This window comes from Spermophilus citellus, assembly GCF_964194105.1.
Source record: "Spermophilus citellus genome assembly, chromosome: 1".
Taxonomy (NCBI): Eukaryota; Metazoa; Chordata; class Mammalia; order Rodentia; family Sciuridae; genus Spermophilus; species Spermophilus citellus.
Window position 1 is genome coordinate 19,066,329 of NC_138182.1, and position 20,365 is coordinate 19,086,693.

The window sequence follows — 20,365 nt, forward strand, 5'->3', positions numbered from 1 at the left end:
CAGCGCCACCTACTGGAAGAGAAGTTAATCAAACTCTAAGACTGCATTTATTAGTTTTTTTTATCCTTTTTTTCTTTTCTCTTATTTTTTTGATTTGGGTTTTTCTTTCATTTTCATTTTTCTTTCTTGTTGTTTTTTTAAATTTTTTTTTACAGTTTTTAAAAAATTTTTTTTCTTCTAATTTTAATTTTAATTTTTTATTATTTTTTTTCAATTTTTTTTCTTTTTTTATTTCCTATTTTTCTTCTTCTTTTGTCTTTTCATTTCTCTTATCCCCCCTTCCTTGAATTCTACCTGCTTACTCTCATTCTCTTTAGTGACTTCTTCCCTTCCCTTCTAATACCTTTCCTCCCAAGCGTCAAATAAATATATAGGAGTAAACAGTAACTCAGCAGTCAAACAGAACAAGAAGTAACACGAGCAGCTTCAAAAAGCAAGGAAGAAAAGGAGTACAAACAATGCAGGACAGCCTAAATACTCAGGAGGACCTAGACTCATCAGAAAAATGGTCATATAAAGAACTCAAGGAACACCTTAGACAGATGGAATGGAACCTTAAAGAGGATACAAGACAGCAAATTCAAGCAGCGAAAGAACACATTGAGAATGAATTACATAAACAGATAAAAGAAGAAGTTAAGCATCTTTATCAGGAGATAGAGATTATAAAAAATAATCAAACAATAATTCTAGAAATGAAGGAAACGATAAACCAAATTAAAAACTCAATTGAGAGTATCACTAACAGAGTGGAGCAAGTAGAAGCCAGAACGTCAGATAATGAAGACAAAATATATCATCTTGAAAAGAGTCTAGCCAACTCAGAAAGGCTGGTAAAAAATCACAAGAAAAACATCCAAGAGTTATGGGATAACATAAAAAAACCAAACTTACGAGTCATCGGGATAGAAGAAGGTACAGAGATTCAAACCAAGGGAATGAGTAACCTGCTGAATGAAATAATTACAGAAAACTTTCCAGAAATAAAAAAGGAAACAGATATACAAATTGAAGATGCATACAGGACACCGAGCACACAAAATCACAGTAGACCAACGCCAAGACACATTGTTATGAAGATATCCAATATACAGAACAAAGAGAAAATATTAAAAGCTACAAGAGAAAGGAGACAGATTACATTCAGGGGTAAACCAATAAGGTTAACAATGGATTTTTTATCACAGACACTGAAAGCAAGAAGGTCATGGAACAATGTATTTCAAATACTGAAAGACAATGGATGCCAACCAAGAATTCTGTATCCAGCAAAATTAAGCTTCAGGTATGACAACGAAATAAAAATCTTTCATGATAAACAAAAGTTAAAAGAATTTGCAGCCAGAAAACCAGCATTGCAAAGCATTTTGAGCAAAACACTACACGAGGAAAAAATGAAAAACAATAACCAAAACCATCAGTGGGAAGTGCCTCAGTAAAGACAGAGGACGAGGGAAAAGATAATCATGGAGAAACAAACTAAATTTTTTAAAAAAAGGATAAATAATCATACATGGATGGAAGTGCAAACCATATATCAATAGTAACTCTGAATGTTAATGGCTTAAACTCTCCAATAAAGCGACATAGGCTGGTATCATGGATTAAAAAAACAAATCCAACAATATGCTGCCTCCAGGAGACACATCTGATTGGAAAAGACATACACAGGCTGAAGGTGAAAGGATGGGAAAAAATATACCACGCACACGGTCCTCGTAAGCAAGCAGGGGTGGCCATCCTCATATAGAATAAAATCGACTTCAAGACTGTTAATCAAAAGGGATAAAGAAAGTCATTATATACTGTTAAAAGGAACCATTCACCAACAAGACATAACAATTATCAATATTTATGCACCAAATAATGGTGCTGCGACATTCATAAATTCTCCTCAAGTTCAAGAATCAAATAGACCACAACACAATAATTATGGGTGACTTCAACACACCTCTCTCACCATTGGACAGATCCTCCAAACAAAAGTTGAATAAAGAAACTATAGAACTCAATACCATAATCAATAACCTAGACTTAACTGACATATATAGAATATATCAACCATCATCAAGTGGATATACTTTTTTCTCAGCAGCACATGGATCCTTCTCAAAAATAGACCATATATTATGCCATAGGGCAACCCTCAGTAAATATAAAGGGGAGGAGATAATACCATGCATTTTATCTGATCATAATGGAATGAAACTGGAAATCAATGATAAAAGAAGGAAGGAAAAATCCTACATCACATGGAAAATGAACAATATATTACTGAATGATCAATGGGTTACAGAAGACATAAAGGAGGAAATCAAAAAATTCTTAGACATAAATGAAAATACAGACACAACATATCAGAATCTATGGGACACAATGAAAGCAGTTTTAAGAGGAAAATTCATCGCCTGGTGGTCATTCCTCAAAAAAAGGAAAAACCAACAAATAAATGAGCTCACACTTCATCTCAAAGCCCTAGAAAAGGGAGAGCAAAACAACAGCAAATGTAGCAGAAGGCAAGAAATAATTAAAATCAGAGCGGAAATCAATGAAATTGAAACAAAAGAAACTATTGAAAAAATTAACAAAACTAAAAGTTGGTTCTTTGAAAAAATAAATAAGATTGACAGACCCTTAGCCATGCTAACGAAGAGAAGAAGAGAGAGAACTCAAATTACTAACATATGGGATGAAAAAGGCAATATCACAACAGATGCTACAGAAATACAGAAGACAATTAGAAATTATTTTGAAAACCTATATTCCAATAAAATAGAAGATAGTGAAGACATCGATAAATTTCTTAAGTCATACGATTTGCCCAGACTGAGTCAGGAGGATACACACAATTTGAACAGACCAATATCAATGGATGAAATTGAAGAAGCCATCAAAAGACTACCAACCAAGAAAAGCCCAGGACCGGATGGGTATACAGCGGAGTTTTACAAAACCTTTAAAGAAGAATTAATACCAATACTTTTCAAGTTATTTCAGGAAATAGAAAAAGAGGGAGCTCTTCCAAATTCATTCTATGAGGCCAACATCACCCTGATTCTGAAACCAGACAAAGACACCTCAAAGAAAGAAAACTACAGACCAATATCTCTAATGAACCTAGATGCAAAAATCCTCAATAAAATTCTGGCGAATCGAATACAAAAACACATCAAAAAAATTATACACCATGATCAAGTAGGATTCATCCCTGGGATGCAAGGCTGGTTCAATATAAGGAAATCAATAAATGTTATTCACCACATCAATAGACTTAAAGATAAGAACCATATGATCATCTCGATAGATGCAGAGAAAGCATTCGAAAAAGTACAGCATCCCTTTATGTTCAAAACATTAGAAAAATTAGGGATAACAGGAACTTACCTTGACATTGTAAAAGCTATCTATGCTAAGCCTCAGGCTAGCATCATTCTGAATGGACAAAAGTTAAAGGCATTCCCTCTAAAATCTGGAACAAGACAGGGATGCCCTCTATCACCACTTCTATTCAATATAGTTCTCAAAACACTGGCTAGAGCAATTAGACAGACGAAAGAAATTAAAGGCATTAAGATAGGAAAAGAAGAACTTAAATTATCACTATTTGCAGATGACATGATTCTATACCTACAAGACCCAAAAGGGTCTATAAAGAAACTACTAGAACTAATAAATTAATTCAGCAAAGTGGCAGGATATAAAATCAACGTGCATAAATCAAAGGCATTTCTGTATATCAGCGACAAAACTTCTGAAATGGAAATGAGGAAAAACACTCCATTCACAATATCCTCAAAAAAAATAAAATACTTGGGAATCAACCTAATAAAAGAGGTGAAAGATTTATACAATGAAAACTACAGAACCCTAAAGAGAGAAGTAGAAGAAGATCTTAGAAGATGGAAAAATATACCCTGTTCAAGGATAGGCAGAACTAACATTATCAAAATGACGATATTACCAAAAGTTCTATATAGGTTTAATGCAGTGCCAATCAAAATCCCAAGGGCATTTCTTGTAGAAATAGAAAAAGCAATCATGAAATTCATATGGAAAAATAAAAGACCCAGAATAGCAAAAGCAATTCTAAGCAGGAAGTGTGAATCAGGCGGTATAGCGATACCAGATTTCAAACTATATTACAGAGCAATAGTGACAAAAACAGCATGGTACTGGTTCCAAAACAGGCGGGTGGACCAATGGTATAGAATAGAGGACACAGAGACTAATCCACAAAGTTACAACTATCTTATATTTGATAAAGGGGCTAAAAGCATGCAATGGAGAAAGGATAGCATCTTCAACAAATGGTGTTGGGAAAACTGGAAATCCATATGCAACAAAATGAAACTGAATCCCTTTCTCTCACCATGCACAAAAGTTAACTCAAAATGAATCAAGGAGCTTGATATCAAATCAGAGACTCTGTGCCTGATAGAAGAAAAAGTTGGCTCCGATCTACATATTGTGGGGTCGGGCTCCAAATTCCTTAATAGGACACCCATAGCACATGAGTTAATAACAAGAATCAACAAATGTGACTTAATTAAACTTAAAAGTTTTTTCTCAGCAAGAGAAACAATAAGAGAGGTAAATAGGGAGCCTACATCCTGGGAACAAATTTTTACTCCTCACACTTCAGATAGAGCCCTAATATCCAGAGTATACAAAGAACTCAAAAAATTAGACAATAAGATAACAAATAACCCAATCAACAAATGGGCCAAGGACCTGAACAGACACTTCTCAGAGGAGGATATACAATCAATCAACAAGTACATGAAAAAATGCTCACCATCTCTAGCAGAGAAATGCAAATCAAAACCACCCTAAGATACCATCTCACTCCAGTAAGAATGGCCGCCACTATGAAGTCAAACAACAACAAGTGCTGGCGAGGATGTGGAGAAAAGGGTACACTTGTACATTGCTGGTGGGACTGCAAATTGGTGCGGCCAATTTGGAAAGCAGTTTAGAGATTCCTGGGAAAGATGGGAATGGAACCACCATTTGACCCAGCTATTGCCCTTCTCGGACTATTCCCTGAAGACCTTAAAAGAGCATGCTACAGGGATACTGCCACATCGATGTTCATAGCAGCACAATTCACAATAGCTAGACTGTGGAACCAACCCAGATGCCCTTCAATAGATGAATGGATAAAAAAAATGTGGCATCTATACACAATGGAGTACTATGCAGCAATAAAAAATGACAAAATCATAGAATTTGCAGGGAAATGGATGGCACTAGAGCAGATTATGCTAAGTGAAGCTAGCCAATCCCTAAAAAACAAATACCAAATGTCTTCTTTGATATAATGAGAGCATTTATGAACAGAGCAGGGAGGAAGAGCAGGAAGAAAAGATTAACATTAAACAGAGACATGAGATGGGAGGGAAAGGGAGAGAAAAGGGAAATTGCATGGAAATGAAAGGAGACCCTCATTGCTATACAAAATTACATATAAGAGGTTGTGAGGGGAATGGGAAAATAAACAAGGAGAGAAATGAATTACAGTAGATGGGGTAGAGAGAGAAGATGGGAGGGGAGGGGAGGGGGGATAGTAGGGGATAGGAAAGGTAGCAGAATACAACAATTACTAATAAGGCATTATGTAAAATTGTGGATGTGTAACCGACGTGATTCTGCAATCTGCATTTGGGGTAAAATTGGGGGTTCATAACCCACTTCAATCTAATGTATGAAATATGATATGTCAAGAGCTTTGTAATGTTGTGAACAACCAATAAAAAAAAAGAAAAAAGAAAAAACTTATAGGAAAAGGTGACCTAACTGAGGTTATTCCCACCAAAAGCATGTAGAAACCAACTCAGAGTCTAATAAAGTCTGATAGGGAAGAATAAAACACCTCGCTCTACTCTTGTACATTCTAAGTTCATCTCTTTGGTATCCCTTTCTGATGGAACTCAACAAGAAACCTCATAACAAGGGAACTTATCATGCAGGTTACAACATATGTCTCACCAAAAGGTGAAAGATGGAGAAAGAAGCCAATGTGGCAGCCATTGATTACATGAGGCCACTGAATATTTGAAATGTGTCTAGTATGAATTGAGGTGTGCTATGTGTTAAATAGACCTTAGATTCCAAATAATTACTAGGACCAAGAATATGAACATGAAATATCTTACTAACAATTATTTTCTTTGCAAATTATGTTGGTAATCCATTGGGTTAAATGAAAATATATTAAAATTAATTTCTCTGTTTAAAAGAAGAAGTGAAGGAGAACAAGGTAACATATTCTGTATCTTGATGGTAGTACTATATATCCATATATATGTTGTCATTTTTATATTTGTGTTTTCAAAATTCATATAACTATAAAACTAAATGGGGTAAATTGTACCATATATAAATTATACCTCAACAAACATGACTTTAAAAAGAAATCTAGTTCATGAAGTGTTTTAACAGTATTGGTCACATACTAACCACCTGATAAATATTGGCTATTATTATGATTCATTAAAACAACCAGCATCAAGCTGTTTCATAATGGGGTAGGTAGGGGGAGCATGGAAGGAATAGACAAACTCTAGATAGGGCAGAGGGGTGGAAGGGCAAGGGAGGAGGCATGGGGTTACAAATGATGGTGGAATGTGATGGACATGATTATCCAAAGTACATGAATGAAGATACGAATGGAGTGAATATACTTTGTATACAACCAGAGATATGAAAAATTGTGCTCTATGTATGTAATATTAATTGTAATGCATTCCATTGTCATACATAACAAATCAGAATAATAAAATAAAATAAACTTTTAAAAAATCACTACTCATAGTACACAATGAAATATATTGTATATATTTCTCCCAGGTTTTCTGGTTTGAGTCTTTTATGTAAATCTTTCAAAAGTTTTTGTAAAAATTTTAAGTATTAACTTTTTTCTAAATGTAACAGTAATGTAATTATTCTACAAAATGTGGTAAGAGTATAAATATAGTATATCAAAACTTCCCAAATATTTCTGCTCAATGATTAACAATGTTTTTTTTTTATTTCCTTGAATTTTGTTAACATAGTTATCATAATGTGTTAGCTGGCTTTAAAGTCAGTATAGCAGTTAACAAAACTGGTTCTAGAACCAAACTTCCTACTTTTAAGTCCTGGCACCTCCACTTAGCCCTCTGAACCAGTTCGGCTACCACCTCTTTCTGCTTCAGTTTTATCATCTATACAGAAATAATCTTCATAGTAACTTATCTCATAGAGTTTATGTTAGAATTAAATGAATACCCAGTGCTTGATAATGATTATTAAGTTATCATTATTAATTTTAAGTAGACTTAATATAATAATGTTCATAAGAATATCACAAGTCCTGTGGATTCTCTCTTAAGAAAATCGTTAGCCACTCTTCTGACAGAAGATTAATATCTCAAGTGTGTAAAGAGCTCAAAAAACTTTATACCAAAAAATCACATAACCTAATGAATAAATGAGCAAATTAATTAAACAGACATTTCTTAAATAAAGAATGGCAAACAAATGGCCAACAAATACATGAAAAAGTGCATCATTAGCAATTAGGAAAATGTAAATCAAAACTGCACTGAGATTTCATTTCACACCAGAGTGGCAGTCATCAAGAATGCAAATAATAATAAATGCTGGAGAGGATGTGGAGAAAAAGAAACATTTTTACATCATTGGTGGGACTGTAAATTGGTACAACCACTATGGAAATCAGTATGGAGGCTCCTATGGCCCAGATATAAGATTTCTCGGTACTTATCCTGAAGAATTAGATATCTTACAACAGAGATACATGCATACCTGTGTTTATAGCAGCACAACTCACAATTCATAGTTAAACAATGGAACTAGCCTAGGTGGAAGAGTGAATAAGAAAATGAGGTATATGTATACAAATGGAGTTTTATTCCGCCATAAAGACTGAATTAAATTATGGCATTTGCTGGAAAATGGATGGAAACAGCGACCATAATGTTAAGTGAAATAAGTCAAACTCAGAAGTTAAAGGTCATATGTTTTCTCTCATATATGGAAGTTAGAGAGAAAAAAGGAAAACAAAAGTAGGAGTGGATCTTTTAACAATCAAAGGGAGATCAGTAGAGGAAAGGGACTAAGGGGTCAGAAGCGCAGAGGGAGGGGGAAGTGCTGGGGAGTGATATTGTCAAATTATGTTGTTATACTGTGCATACATACAAATATGTAACAACAAATCCATCAATGTGTACAAATATAATGCCAATTTAAAATGTGGGGGGAAAAAGACAAAAAATATTCACAAGTCTTATATGAAGGATGGAGGGCTGAATAACTTTTAAGAAAATTACTCAAGTCACTAAACATGATATTTAAGATCATAAAAAAAACATCATTCTTCCAAGTTTTTACCCAGTGAAATCATTATACTGTCCAAGGCAGTTTTTCCATAGAGCAGATTGTCTATTACTTCATTTCTTCTAAGGAACTAAATAAGTAGGGACAAAGGCAGTTGTAAGAGGTATACTTTTACTGTGGGGTCAAGGTCCAGAGGAGGAGGCACAATAGATTGTTTTGTTTTTTAGTAGGATCCACTTTTATCCTGTCAATGGGTAAGAGTAGCTGTGGCCCCCTTGCACTTTTTTTGTGGGCCCAGAAGTTAAAGTTCATGTTGGACAAAGACTGTTTCTAATCTCATCTCATCCCCTCCTCCTATAGCTACGCCTCCCCTCTTCTTTTCTAACTATATTAAATGATTCTAGACCAAACTCTTCAAATATTTTATTATCTTCTACCCCTAATACCTTGTACACAATGAACTTCAGCAAGCAAACTTGCAATCTTACAATTTCAATTCTTCAAATAAACAAAATCTCCTAAACATTGAGGAACAGTAAAGTTCTGTTGTCCTTGAGTAAATTTTCTGAAAATCACTTTTATTAATTTTATCCTGTATGGTCATCTGCAGTGTTCAAATTTGCCAATCAATTGCTTAACTTCACTTCAGTTTACCTTTGCAAACAAAGTCATTGGGTCAACATAAAAGATTCAGTTTCAAAAGTGGAACATTTTGAAAGCATTTTGCTTGCTAACACAAATATACCTTATGGTTAACTATTTAGTAGAGATCGATTTCCTCAAACTTGACCTGGTTATTTGATGAGTTTAAGAATAGCTTCAGCAGCACCAAACTATTAAAATATACTGAATGTATAAAAACAATGATCAATCTCAGAATTTTCTTCTGTATCTTATTAGCATGTGCTCTGTAATGAACTAGCATTTTATTCTTTCTTAAAAATGAGCACAGGTCATGGCTAAATCATTCTCAGTGTTTAAAATAATGGCATTACTTGTTTACTTAACTGCTGCATTGTAACCTTACTGAATTATCTAAGTATGATTCTAACATTGCCCCCATAGATTCTTTTTAAGTTCATCAGTGCTTTCTTTTTCTAGATCCTATCATTATCCAGAACTGGATATGTGTAAGAAACCTGTAATTTAGAGTTGAATTACATGACTGGTAAATGTATTGCTGTCCCTTATTTTTTTTTATAAACCAAATGAATACAAAGTAATAAACCTATACAAAAAAATGAAAATTACTTTTGAATGGCATCCTTTCGGAGACAGACCTATTATTAAAATATTATGGTAGGTTTTAAACATCAATAGGATTGAATAAATCTTTGAAATAAATAAAACGTGCTTAGGGTCTTTGATATTCTAATATTCCATCATCATTTTAAGTACATACAGCACTTCTACTCCAGTAAGATGTCTCAAATCCTATATAAGAAAATCAGGAATTTATTCTGACTGTAAATTTTATCACTCAACTATGACTGAATGAATGGTTTTACTTGGTACTAACTTGCACATTTCATTTTTGGCTTAAAAAATGTTAAATATTAGATTCTTCACATTAAGCAAGGATCAACACACCATGACTAAATTTTAAAGAGTCTCATTACTGTATTTATGTATGCTAAATTAGACTAACAAGTCTGCCCTTTTAATTACCTGTGCTATAATGTGTACCAAATGCACACGGTACTTACTGTATTAGTCATTTCCCCTTCTGAACTCCAGAAGCACACTTACTTTTTTGGTCTTTCATTTAGTGTCCATTATCAATTCATTTTACTAATTCTAATTTTACCCTGGAGACTTATCTCAAAAGTACCTATATAATCTCCTTGAGGGCACATAGCCTTTAGTATAGGATTATGCATAAGACTACAGAGATCTGGTGGAGAATGGTAATAGCTGAAAAGTAAAAAAGAAACTAGTGTAGAATTTTACTGGTTAATTCTGCTTAAGATATATTCTAAATCCTTTTATCACACTATGACCCAATAGTAAAGTTCCCAGAAACAACCAGGTCACTTTCTTCTATTCAGCCATCCATCTCACTCTTAAAACCACACATAGATGTGTGTAGAGCTTTTTCTTTATACCCACTGTTCCTGTGCCCCTGCCACACATCGAGTCTCTTGCTAATCTTCCCAACAAACTTCACCCTCAGTCTCTACTTCTGAACAAATTTTGGCATAAGGAGATGAGAAATTTATGAATGGTATGGAAATATCCACTGCAGTGCATCAAAGAATATACTAATGGTAAAATATTGTTTAAGAGAAGCTTTCATTTAAAATATTTTTTGAGTTGTTTTGGGGACGATCTATCCCTTGTTTTCAAGGACCTGAGATTTAACCACTTTTGCTGCTGGGAGAGTACTGAGGTAAGGAAGAGGATATACCTTTGACTACAGACAAATCACCAGTTGCTTACGTTTCCAATGGCTGAAAATATAACTGTTTTCATGTTATGAAACTTAAGTATAACTGAGTTAAAACACAACCTAAATATATTTTGTGCTTAATTTCAACTAAAATGCTTTTTTTTTTTTTCAAAGTGAGTTTTAAACCCAGGGCCATTATACTACTGAACTACACTCCCAGTCCTTTTTATTTTGACATAAGGTCTAAATTGCAAAGGCTGGCCTTGAATTTGTGATCCTCTTGTCTCTGCCTCCCTGGGATTATAGGCTGATCTCTAAAACTTGGTCCTTCTGCCTAAATTGTTCTGGGATTACAGGCATGTGCCACCACGCCAGGCCCTGTCTCGTTTGTGGGCTTCTTTTTTTCCCCTAGTGATTTCCAAGTAGTGTTTTGCTGGTGGCTTCTTTGAAATAAAAATAAAACATATTCAAACCATTCTTATAATTAATAAAGCAGAGAATAAATTGCTTACTTTTTACCCGTCTCCAAAGGTTCACTCCCAATATGAGCTAATTTTAAGATTTCAAACCCTGGTGGTCTCCTAACAGATTTTATTTCCAAAAGCAATTCTTTAATGTTTACATTTTTATTGGCTAACAAATATTTGTTTCCCCATAGAGGTCTTTTAGTTAATTTGCTAGTTGACTGATGTATACTTCCTACACTGAATTTTGAGATGTGCACTATAAGCTCTTCCAAGCAATATTTCATTTCACATAGACTAGAACAATTGGGAAGTTGATTCAACTTACCTTTTTATCCTTAAGTCTTTCAACAGACATTTAAATACTGCTGAGGAAAATCCCTAACACAGCCTTAGTGCCCGCTCCCACAATCAACTTTCCTTAATTCATTTACTAAAGCTGAGTGAATTAAACCCTCAAGTAGTTATGGGACATGTATTAGTTTTGCTGTTCCCTTCCCTTCTGATTCTTGTAATATTAATAGACACTTCCACTTGTTCATTGAAGGTAATTATGTATGTTCTTTACCTCAGATGTGATTTTAGGTGTTGAGTGTAAACCAATGAACCACACATCCCCAAATCCTTACCCTCAAGAAGTTTACAAATTAATTGTAGCAGGGGAAGGGACTCCTTCCATTATAAAACTGAACATACCAATTCTGGTTTGGATAAATGCTCTGGTTCTCTATTTCTTGAGAAATAATGACACCACAATTACATTAGGGAAAATAATCAAAAAGCTTGATCTGACACTTGTATACAAAGAGTACAAGGAGGAAAAGATTAAATCAGTTATCTGGGGCAGGATTTCTAGGCTAGGAACAAGTATGGAACCTAGGAAATGCGAAGACTCCTATGAGGGGTAAAAGGCAGGTCACTGAAAGATGGAAGCCTTGAATTGTATGTGTAGGACTAGGGATTGAACCCAGGGCCTCATGCATTCTAGCTAAGCCCCCCAGCTGAGCTATATCCCCAGACCCAGGGAAGTTTTCAATTTTAAAAGGACGCTGTGTAATTCAGAACAGGATCAGGGCATACAAAGTATAAATGATCAGATGAAATGAAACTACACCTAAACTGAGGTACAGGTTCAATTCTTTTGAGTAACAGGGAAGTGATTTTAGACAATTCAAAAATGTGTTCCTGAAGGTTGATTCTGTATTCCCTAGCTTAATTACTGTTTAAGTGTTGTGAAAAATGTATACGACCCTAAATTAAGGCCTCTGGGTCTTATGATGTACCCAATAAGATTTAATTACTGAACACTTAAGATACTCATGTTTTTGTTCTTCATGTTAAATATTTACCTCACTTAAAATTAAACCTGTTTAAGGTTGACAGTGTGAGACTTGAAATTTCCCAGCTTTACTGGCCACAAACAAGCACACTGTAATACCTTACACATTTATGGTTGTTTGGTCACCTAGAAATTGCTGCTTCCATGAACCATGTCAATTTGTTTTAAACAGTGTAGACCCATTATAATCAGCATGTGTCTACTTATCAGATAAATTAGGGGTAAAATACGTTGGTCTCTTCTAAACTTCAATGTATCACTAGGATATAAACAACCTAGTCAAAACAAACATGACTGGATTAATAAAATCCTGACTGACTAGATTTTAAGTGCTCAGTATAGTTCTCAGAGTCTTTCATATCATATTTTTACTTATTAGAAACCTAAGTATCCAAATTAAAAAAAAGCATGACTTGAGAATTTATCAGATTAAGCAAACAAAAAAAGGACAAGTTTTGAGTATGTGTTTGAATATCAGCTTTGTATCCTTCAAATAATTTCCTACCTATAAAATTAGGATATAAAAACAGATTTCATATAAAAATGAGAGTGAACCAAACAACTTTGGTACTTGGCCCCACCTTCCCAATTAAGAAGCATAAACTTCTGGATCATTTGTAGTAACAAAAAGTAGCCACCAGGAAAAAAAAAGCTACAATAAATAATTTTTATTTCAGTGTTTATTTTGAACAACTTCTTAACAAGCAGTTAAAAATATTTTAAACATTAAATGCACTAAAACCTAAATATCGTGTCCAAACTAAATACATAATTAGGTATGCACCTCTGTATTCAGCTTATTAGATGTAGAAAACTTTGTCAACAATTTTTTTAATGGTCTTAAAATTCACGGGGATACATGCATGTTCTTAATGATCCTTTAAAAGTTCAGAAATATATACTGATTTTAATTTACCAAAACAGAAAATTACATTAATTCAGGCTTCAAGAAGAAAGTGAACTAAAACATCCTTAAGCCAAAGAATAGTCTGCAAAGTCTCAATGGGGCATGATGCTTGCTTCTCATCATTTTCAAATACCCCAAACTGGACTTGCATGCTGAGCTCTCCTTATCTTTATTGCTCAGCTGATAGGCTCTCAATTCTGTTTGACAATCTACATGATTATCAATTACTAACAACAGTATTTCATTAAACATGCAATAAACTTTTAAAGTGATAGTGAATTTTTCTCCAGGCAGTTGCAGGTTGCATTGTCAGGAATCAGCACGTTGGGCTCTTCAAACTATGATTAAGGGAAACCCAAAGTCTGGTTTGCTGTGCTTAGACAAGTTTGCCTGTAAAAATGAAGATCTCAAAAAAGTTTTCAGTAAAATCACCAATACTTTTGCAAGCAGTGTTAAGCATAACATGCAGAAAGTGCTCTTTTCCTAAAGTTTTAGGCTTGAAGCAACACCAACTCCAAATTACAACTTGATTAAAGCACTGTGGGAGGAATGTCAAAACAGTTTCACCCAGATCAATTATTGACTCATCTGTACCTCAAGATGGTTAATGTCAAATTAATGTCAATGTTTATATATTTACATTTTTGTTGGTATGTATGTCATCATCCCTAAGGAAAAAAATCAAAGAGAATCAAAAACAAAACGTGCCATTCTAAAACCAGAAACAAATCAAAACAATTCCCACTAAAACCAACATAACTTCAGCTTACTGCCAACCCCACAAAAAACATACTTATTAACTTTTTTACTGGAATTAAAATCTCAATTCAAGTCCAAATAAGTTCTGTAACATAGGTTTAAAACCCAGGGATAGAGGTAACCATTTAATGACTATTACAAATTTTGACATATTTAAAGCACATTTAAGAAACCACCATGCAGGCTTAATATCACTGCTAGGATATTTAAAAGCTTTGAACAAGATATTGATACACGTATACACTTTTTTTTTTTTAACTTATAACCAGATAGTACCATTTTGCAGAGTACCATTAAGATAGGTTAACCTTATGGAACTTTTAAAACAGTTTAAAGCCAATGCTTTTCATTAAATAACCAAAACAAAACAATTTTTAGGTTTCCTTCAATTCAAAAGATTTGGGTAAAGAATAATTAGATTTCTACTTCATTCTATCACTGTACAATTCTGATTATTTTCTTTTCTTGAAAGTTTACCACGTAATTCCAGAACTGTGTAACTCTTACCTTTCTACTGGAAGACTAAGCTTCTTAAAATTTCTAAAGAGATACATTAGAGGTGAAAACGTCCATTAAGATTTCACCCAATGTATTTTAAAAGACATTCTCTAAAATTTATCAGGTGAGGTAAGTGCTAAAGTTATGGAAATTTACTTCATATTACTAAGCAACTTTCATTCAAAATACATTGATATTTTGCAAAATGAAAGCATCCAAGTTTCCCTGCTTGAGTTTAGTTTGGTCCTTTCCAATGTAACAGGTCAAGATACCCATGTTTTGTGTTTAGCACCAGGGTTGAACCCAGGGGTGCTCAACCACTCAGAAACATCCAATATTTTTACACATAAAAATAACAGACTAGAGATGAAACAAAAGAAATGCAGAAATGTCATGTTAAACTGCACTTCTTAGTTTCTACACCAGAGACAGAAATGACAGCAACCTGGAATCAACTCCCCTTTGAACTCATGCTTATTAAATGGGGGGCAAACATATGTTAACTAGACTTAAGTTTCTAGATGGCAAAAACAGCATCCTGGGTCACTTACAGGACGTACATCATAAACAAAGAATCGAGTGCATACCAGCTAACTGCTGTACATCAAGAATTCATGTATTATGAGGCCTTAATCCTGGGTATCAAGCTTAATAAGACACATGGATTTAAACAGACTTGACATTTTTATCCATTTAAATACATGAATATATAACTTAATAACTTTTTGTCATGCATTTACAATGAATTTTTTGTACAATCGCAATCATATCGGACCACTTGATAGTCCAAGTGTTAACTCCACAAAGTGTCAACATTTATACTGCTAAATTGAACATGAGACCAAAGAAGTGAACTGTTTAGTACCAAAGACAACACTTGATTTGAAGATACAAAGTTAAACATTTTACACTAACAAAAAAGAACAAATTTGAAGTTACAAAGTCTCTTTTTTAATACTTTGTGTCTTTTTTTAACATTTTACAATGGAAATTGGAATCTTCAGTAATATTTAATTTTCAAAATCTTCTGGTCACAATCCCCACCAAACTCAACAGGCCGGGACAAGTGCAATACCATACAGAAACACAGCATTGCAACCGATCCCAACCTGTGTAGAAAGGGGTTTGATTTTCCCTTACTTTTCTACAGACTTTTCACTACCACAGTCAGTTTTGCATGGATTTGCACAGCAGAATATCACACAGCTGGATGCAAACCTGCAAAACTAACCATAGAACAGTGTTCAGTAACAGGACAGTTTGACTGGGCGACAGGCCGAAGCTGGAGTTCTACAGCTCGCAGTACTTTAAGTGCTCATAATGCAGTAGATAACCAAACACTACCTGCACTATAAGCACTTTAGTGCTACAGAAGCTGTCATATATCAGAAACACCAGGCAGATTCTACATCGACACAATAAAAGTACACAAATTAGTAAAAATCACTTGAAGGAAATAGCAGGCCACCATCAGTTTTGCATAGATTTGCACAACTACATTCTTCTTGTAGTGCAACTATGCAAAACTAACAGAGGACTGCAAACAATAACTATTAAACCCCTATATACTTGCTTGACTTGAATTATTGGATGAAAACATAACTTCTTATGCCAGAAGGAGCACTTAGGGCAGTAGATGCTAATCTACTTCACTATCTGCACTAGATGCACCTTAGAACAAAAAGCACTCAACATCAGCAGGCCCTGCGCTTTAAAGCCCACCTTGGCTCCCCGAGGCAGCTGTCACCATAATGCTACAAGTGCCTTCACTGCAGTAGATGCACATATCACTACCTGCACTGTAAGCACTTTGACATTATTCTGACTGGTCACAATCTTCAGTTTTACAAGGTGATGTTCTCTTTAGTCCTGCTAAATTTGAAACAAATAATTAGATAAACACCTCAAACTAAGAGCTATGAAACATAAAATTCAGCTTAACCTCAAAAAAAAAAAAAAAAAATCAGTTCATCTAAAAACGAGTTCCACTTAGACATGCCTTAGAAGTAGAAAACTATTTACAGAAGGCATAAACTAACCACTACTTCAAAAACCATAACAGAGTGGTAGTGGCTATCCCTTGTTGGCCTTTCCCAAATACATACTACATACTTAAAATTCATACCGCACACAAGTAAGACTTATCAGCAAGGCATTTTGACTCATGAGTACCTTTTAGAGGAAATCTTCACATCCAAGTGGCAAAACATTTCCTTTTCTTCTGGCTTCCAATTAGCAAATACTTGATAAAATGATTAATGAAATTACTTTCAGACTTCATTTCAAGTTTAGAACTTATTTGTACAAGTTAAATGTACTCTTTAAAATCTTAAATTTGCCATCCCAGATTAGGTCTTCCTTACTCTACAACTTAAAAGAAATCCTAAGATTACATTTTGTAATCTGTATTCATTTCCAAAGATGTTAAGGGTATTACACTGCACTTTTACTACCTTAAAAACTAGCTGACGGAAACTTAGTTAATTTTCTAAAAGAAGTAAATAGGACAAAGTCCAAAACACTTATTTCATGCTTTAAAAGCTCAATCCTATTGTATTTACTCGACTCCAAATTTTTCGAGTAAAGAGAAACTTAAGTTAAAGAAGAAAATTAAAACATACTCACCCATTCCAGTAAACTTCCTTCTCAGCAAAATATCCTTAGAAAAGCTTTTGGTACGGTTAGGTCCACGTGTATGACTGGGGTGGGGGTGGGGGAAAACAGGGAAAAGAGAGAAACAGTTGCTCAAAATTACCATCATACTCATAATCCATATTTGCTCTTTTCCAACCCCACTAATGCCAATTAATTCCACCCACTTACAAAATCAAGTATAATTGAGCTAAGCAATGTTAACAAGATTTAAAAGACCAAAGATGTATGGGTGAAAATGTGTAAGATTATTAAGTTGAAAAACCCCTAGGTATCAAATTCATGCCTTAATTAATAAGCTCCTGAAATACTTCAGTATGATCAGCAGCAATCATTAACTCTACTGTACAGCTCCAATGAGAGGAAAAAAGCAGCCAAGGGACTATTCTTCACTACCCCTCCCCCAATCAAGACCTCGTGGCTGCAAGCCGGGATAAAGAGTTGTTTCCCCCAACTGCTGTGGTCCTGATGGCATGTTGCTAATTTTTGTTCTTTTGAAGATATCGCAGCAATGAGCTCGCCTTCTCCAGTTCTTTTCCACCTTTGCTTGGCTTAAGAACAGAAAACCGGCATGATCACCAGAGACGGCAAAGTGCCCGCCACGCTCATGGAGCCCGGGCCGGCAGCACATGTCGCACAAGGGGGCGCGCGGCCCTGCGATTCCCCGCGCGTCCGCCAGGGGGCGGTAGGTCAGAGACGGGCCGCGCCGGACGCGGCAAACCCCCCCACCCCGTTTCCCGGCGGCAGCCGCGCGGCGACCGGCATCGCCGAGGCCCGAGTGCGGAGGGGACTCGGGCGCGCCGCCCCTCCTTTGTGTCCCCCGACCCCCCCCCCCGAGCCCGGCCCAGAGGGGCGGGGGCTCCGCGGTGGCGGTGCCCGTTGCACGCGGCCCGAGGCCTAAGCCGCGAACAATCGGCGGCGGCGCGCAGTCGCCGCCATGTCCCCCGCCCTCACCCCCGCGCAGCCCGCCCCGCAGGAACATGGCGGCGGGGACGCCGCTCCCGCCGAGCCGGGGCGGCCCTCCCGCTCCGCGCTCCCAAGGAGCGGGCGGGCGCCAGCGGCTCCTCGCCACGACCGAGGCAGGCTCTGGCCTCCTACGAGGGCCATGTCCAGGGAACTTGCGAGCCCGACCCCGGGGCTGCCCACGAGGGTTAACAAAGCCCACGCGGAGTGGGGGTGGCGCCCAGGCCGCGCCGCCCGGAGCTCCTGCGCCCCTCCGCCCACCCTCGCGCGCACAAAGTTTGGGGGACCGTAGGCTCCCGCCCACGCCACGCCGCCCGCCGGCGCGCAGGTACCTCGTGGGCGCGCCCCCTCCCGGCCCGCGGCCTGCCCCATGTGCTGCTGCCGCCGCCGCTTTGTTCTGGAGGCGCTTTAACTCTCGCCCCCGGGAGAAACTTTGCCTGCCCGGGACCCTGCGCGCCGCGCGCACTACGAGCCCAGACAGGGGCGCGGGCCTCGCGCATCCCCTCCCCGAGGGGCCATTGTGTGCGCCGCGCGCCCACCCGCCCTCCGGGATCGGCCCAAGAAGGGTCCGCGCGGGTCCCGGGCGCGGCCGCCGCCCCCTCCCACCCCGCCTTCCCCGCCCTGCCCCTCCGCCAGCCCGCGTGCGAGTGAGGGGCAGCGAGTCTGGCTACTACACGCCGGGCGGCCAACGGCCCGAGACCCGCCCGCCTGCCGCCGCCACGCTGCCCCGGGCCAGTCTGCCCCGGGCCACTGCGCCCCGCCCGCCAGACCCGGGCCGCACACAACAGGTTTCACTCAGGCGGCGGAGGGGCGGGCACACTCACCGGGAGGAGTAGCCGCCACCATCTTCGCCTGGCCCGCCGCGGGCTCTCACTCCCGCCTCCCCACCCGCCTCCGCTTTACTACGACCCGAGGCCCCAGGCCGGGGGTGCGGCCGGCCGGCCGACCCGCCCCGCGGAGGGGGCTTCGTAGAGGGGCGCGAGCTGCGGCGGCGCGGCGGGGGTCGTCCCCACCCCCTCGGCCTCGTTCGAGGGCGCGAAGTGGCGCGAAGGCGCGGGTCGGGCGGCGGCGGCGGCACCTCGAAGGACCATGTGGGTGAATGAAGGGCGGCGGCTCCCGCCTCAACGTAAATACGGACAAGCCCCACTCCCTCATTAGCATAAAAAACAAAGTACTTCCGACCTCCCCGCCTGCCCGCCAATCACCGCAGGCCCCGCCCACGGCGGCTCGTTCTCGGCGGCCGGGAGAGCGGGAGCTGAGAGCCGCTTGCGGCGCCGCGCAACCTTCCCCGGGCCGCGCTCCCCCGTGGCCCGCCCACCGCCGCCCGCCGTGCGGAACGCCTTGCCGGGACACCTCGCGCCACGCCTCCGGCACGCCCTCCGTTAACATGCTGTGCGCGCGTGCAGACCCCCGCGCGCCGCACACCCTCCTGGAAGCGCACATTGCTTGGGGCTTTCCGAGAGCAGTGCACTTCCCCGGACGGGGCTCGACGGAATTAAGGTTTCTTACTTTCTTGCCCCTAATGGGGCTCGGTGGTAATTAGCGGCCTGCTTCAAGCCACCGTGAATCAGAGATAAATAAAATCCAGTGACTTACTCGCACATCGAAAGAGGATTACTCAGTGCAAAGATCATTCTAGACTAGAAATAAACACATTAAACCAGAGTCTGTTACGAATACACAAATCGTTGAAGTCTGTTTCCTTAACCTGGCCATGTGTAAACCAAAACGCAGGACTGTGCAGAGGTTTCACAGCTGCAGTACCTGATCCTCCCATGCCCGCCTGCGTTTAGTGAGAACTCTCCAGGAGAAAGAGCATAGCTCAGAAAGAAGCTCATCAACAACCACAAAACTGAGAAAAGGAGCCCACTCAGGAGCACCTCTTTTTACACATTGTGGTTCAGGAAATTCCAGAATTCTCAGAAATGTAATTGTAAAAAGAAGTGAGGATTCATAACATTTATTACAAATACAGTAATTTAAAACTGGTTTCAAATAATTCAGTAAGTGGTCGTTGGAAAGCACATATCACTATTTTGTGTTTTCATAGAAAG

General features: G+C 38.4%; 1 protein-coding gene across 2 annotated transcripts; it reads right to left on the reverse strand.

The window, feature by feature from the left end:
• Positions 1-16,868: 16,868 nt before the first annotated feature.
• Positions 16,869-19,878, reverse strand: LOC308640844 (uncharacterized protein). Of its 2 annotated transcripts, XR_014020365.1 has the most exons (3): positions 19,136-19,878; positions 17,322-17,395; positions 16,869-16,938 (listed from the first exon to the last, which is right to left on the reverse strand). XR_014020365.1 is itself a non-coding variant. In XM_081278787.1 (2 exons), the coding sequence occupies exon 1, from the start codon at positions 19,752-19,754 to the stop codon at positions 19,182-19,184; it is 573 nt and encodes a 190-aa protein (XP_081134913.1). In that variant the 5' UTR covers positions 19,755-19,878; the 3' UTR covers positions 17,055-17,395; positions 19,136-19,181. The 2 variants fall into 2 exon arrangements, 1 of the variants encoding a protein (XP_081134913.1); XM_081278787.1 differs by lacking the exon at positions 16,869-16,938 and having other exon boundaries at positions 17,055-17,395.
• Positions 19,879-20,365: the final 487 nt, after the last annotated feature.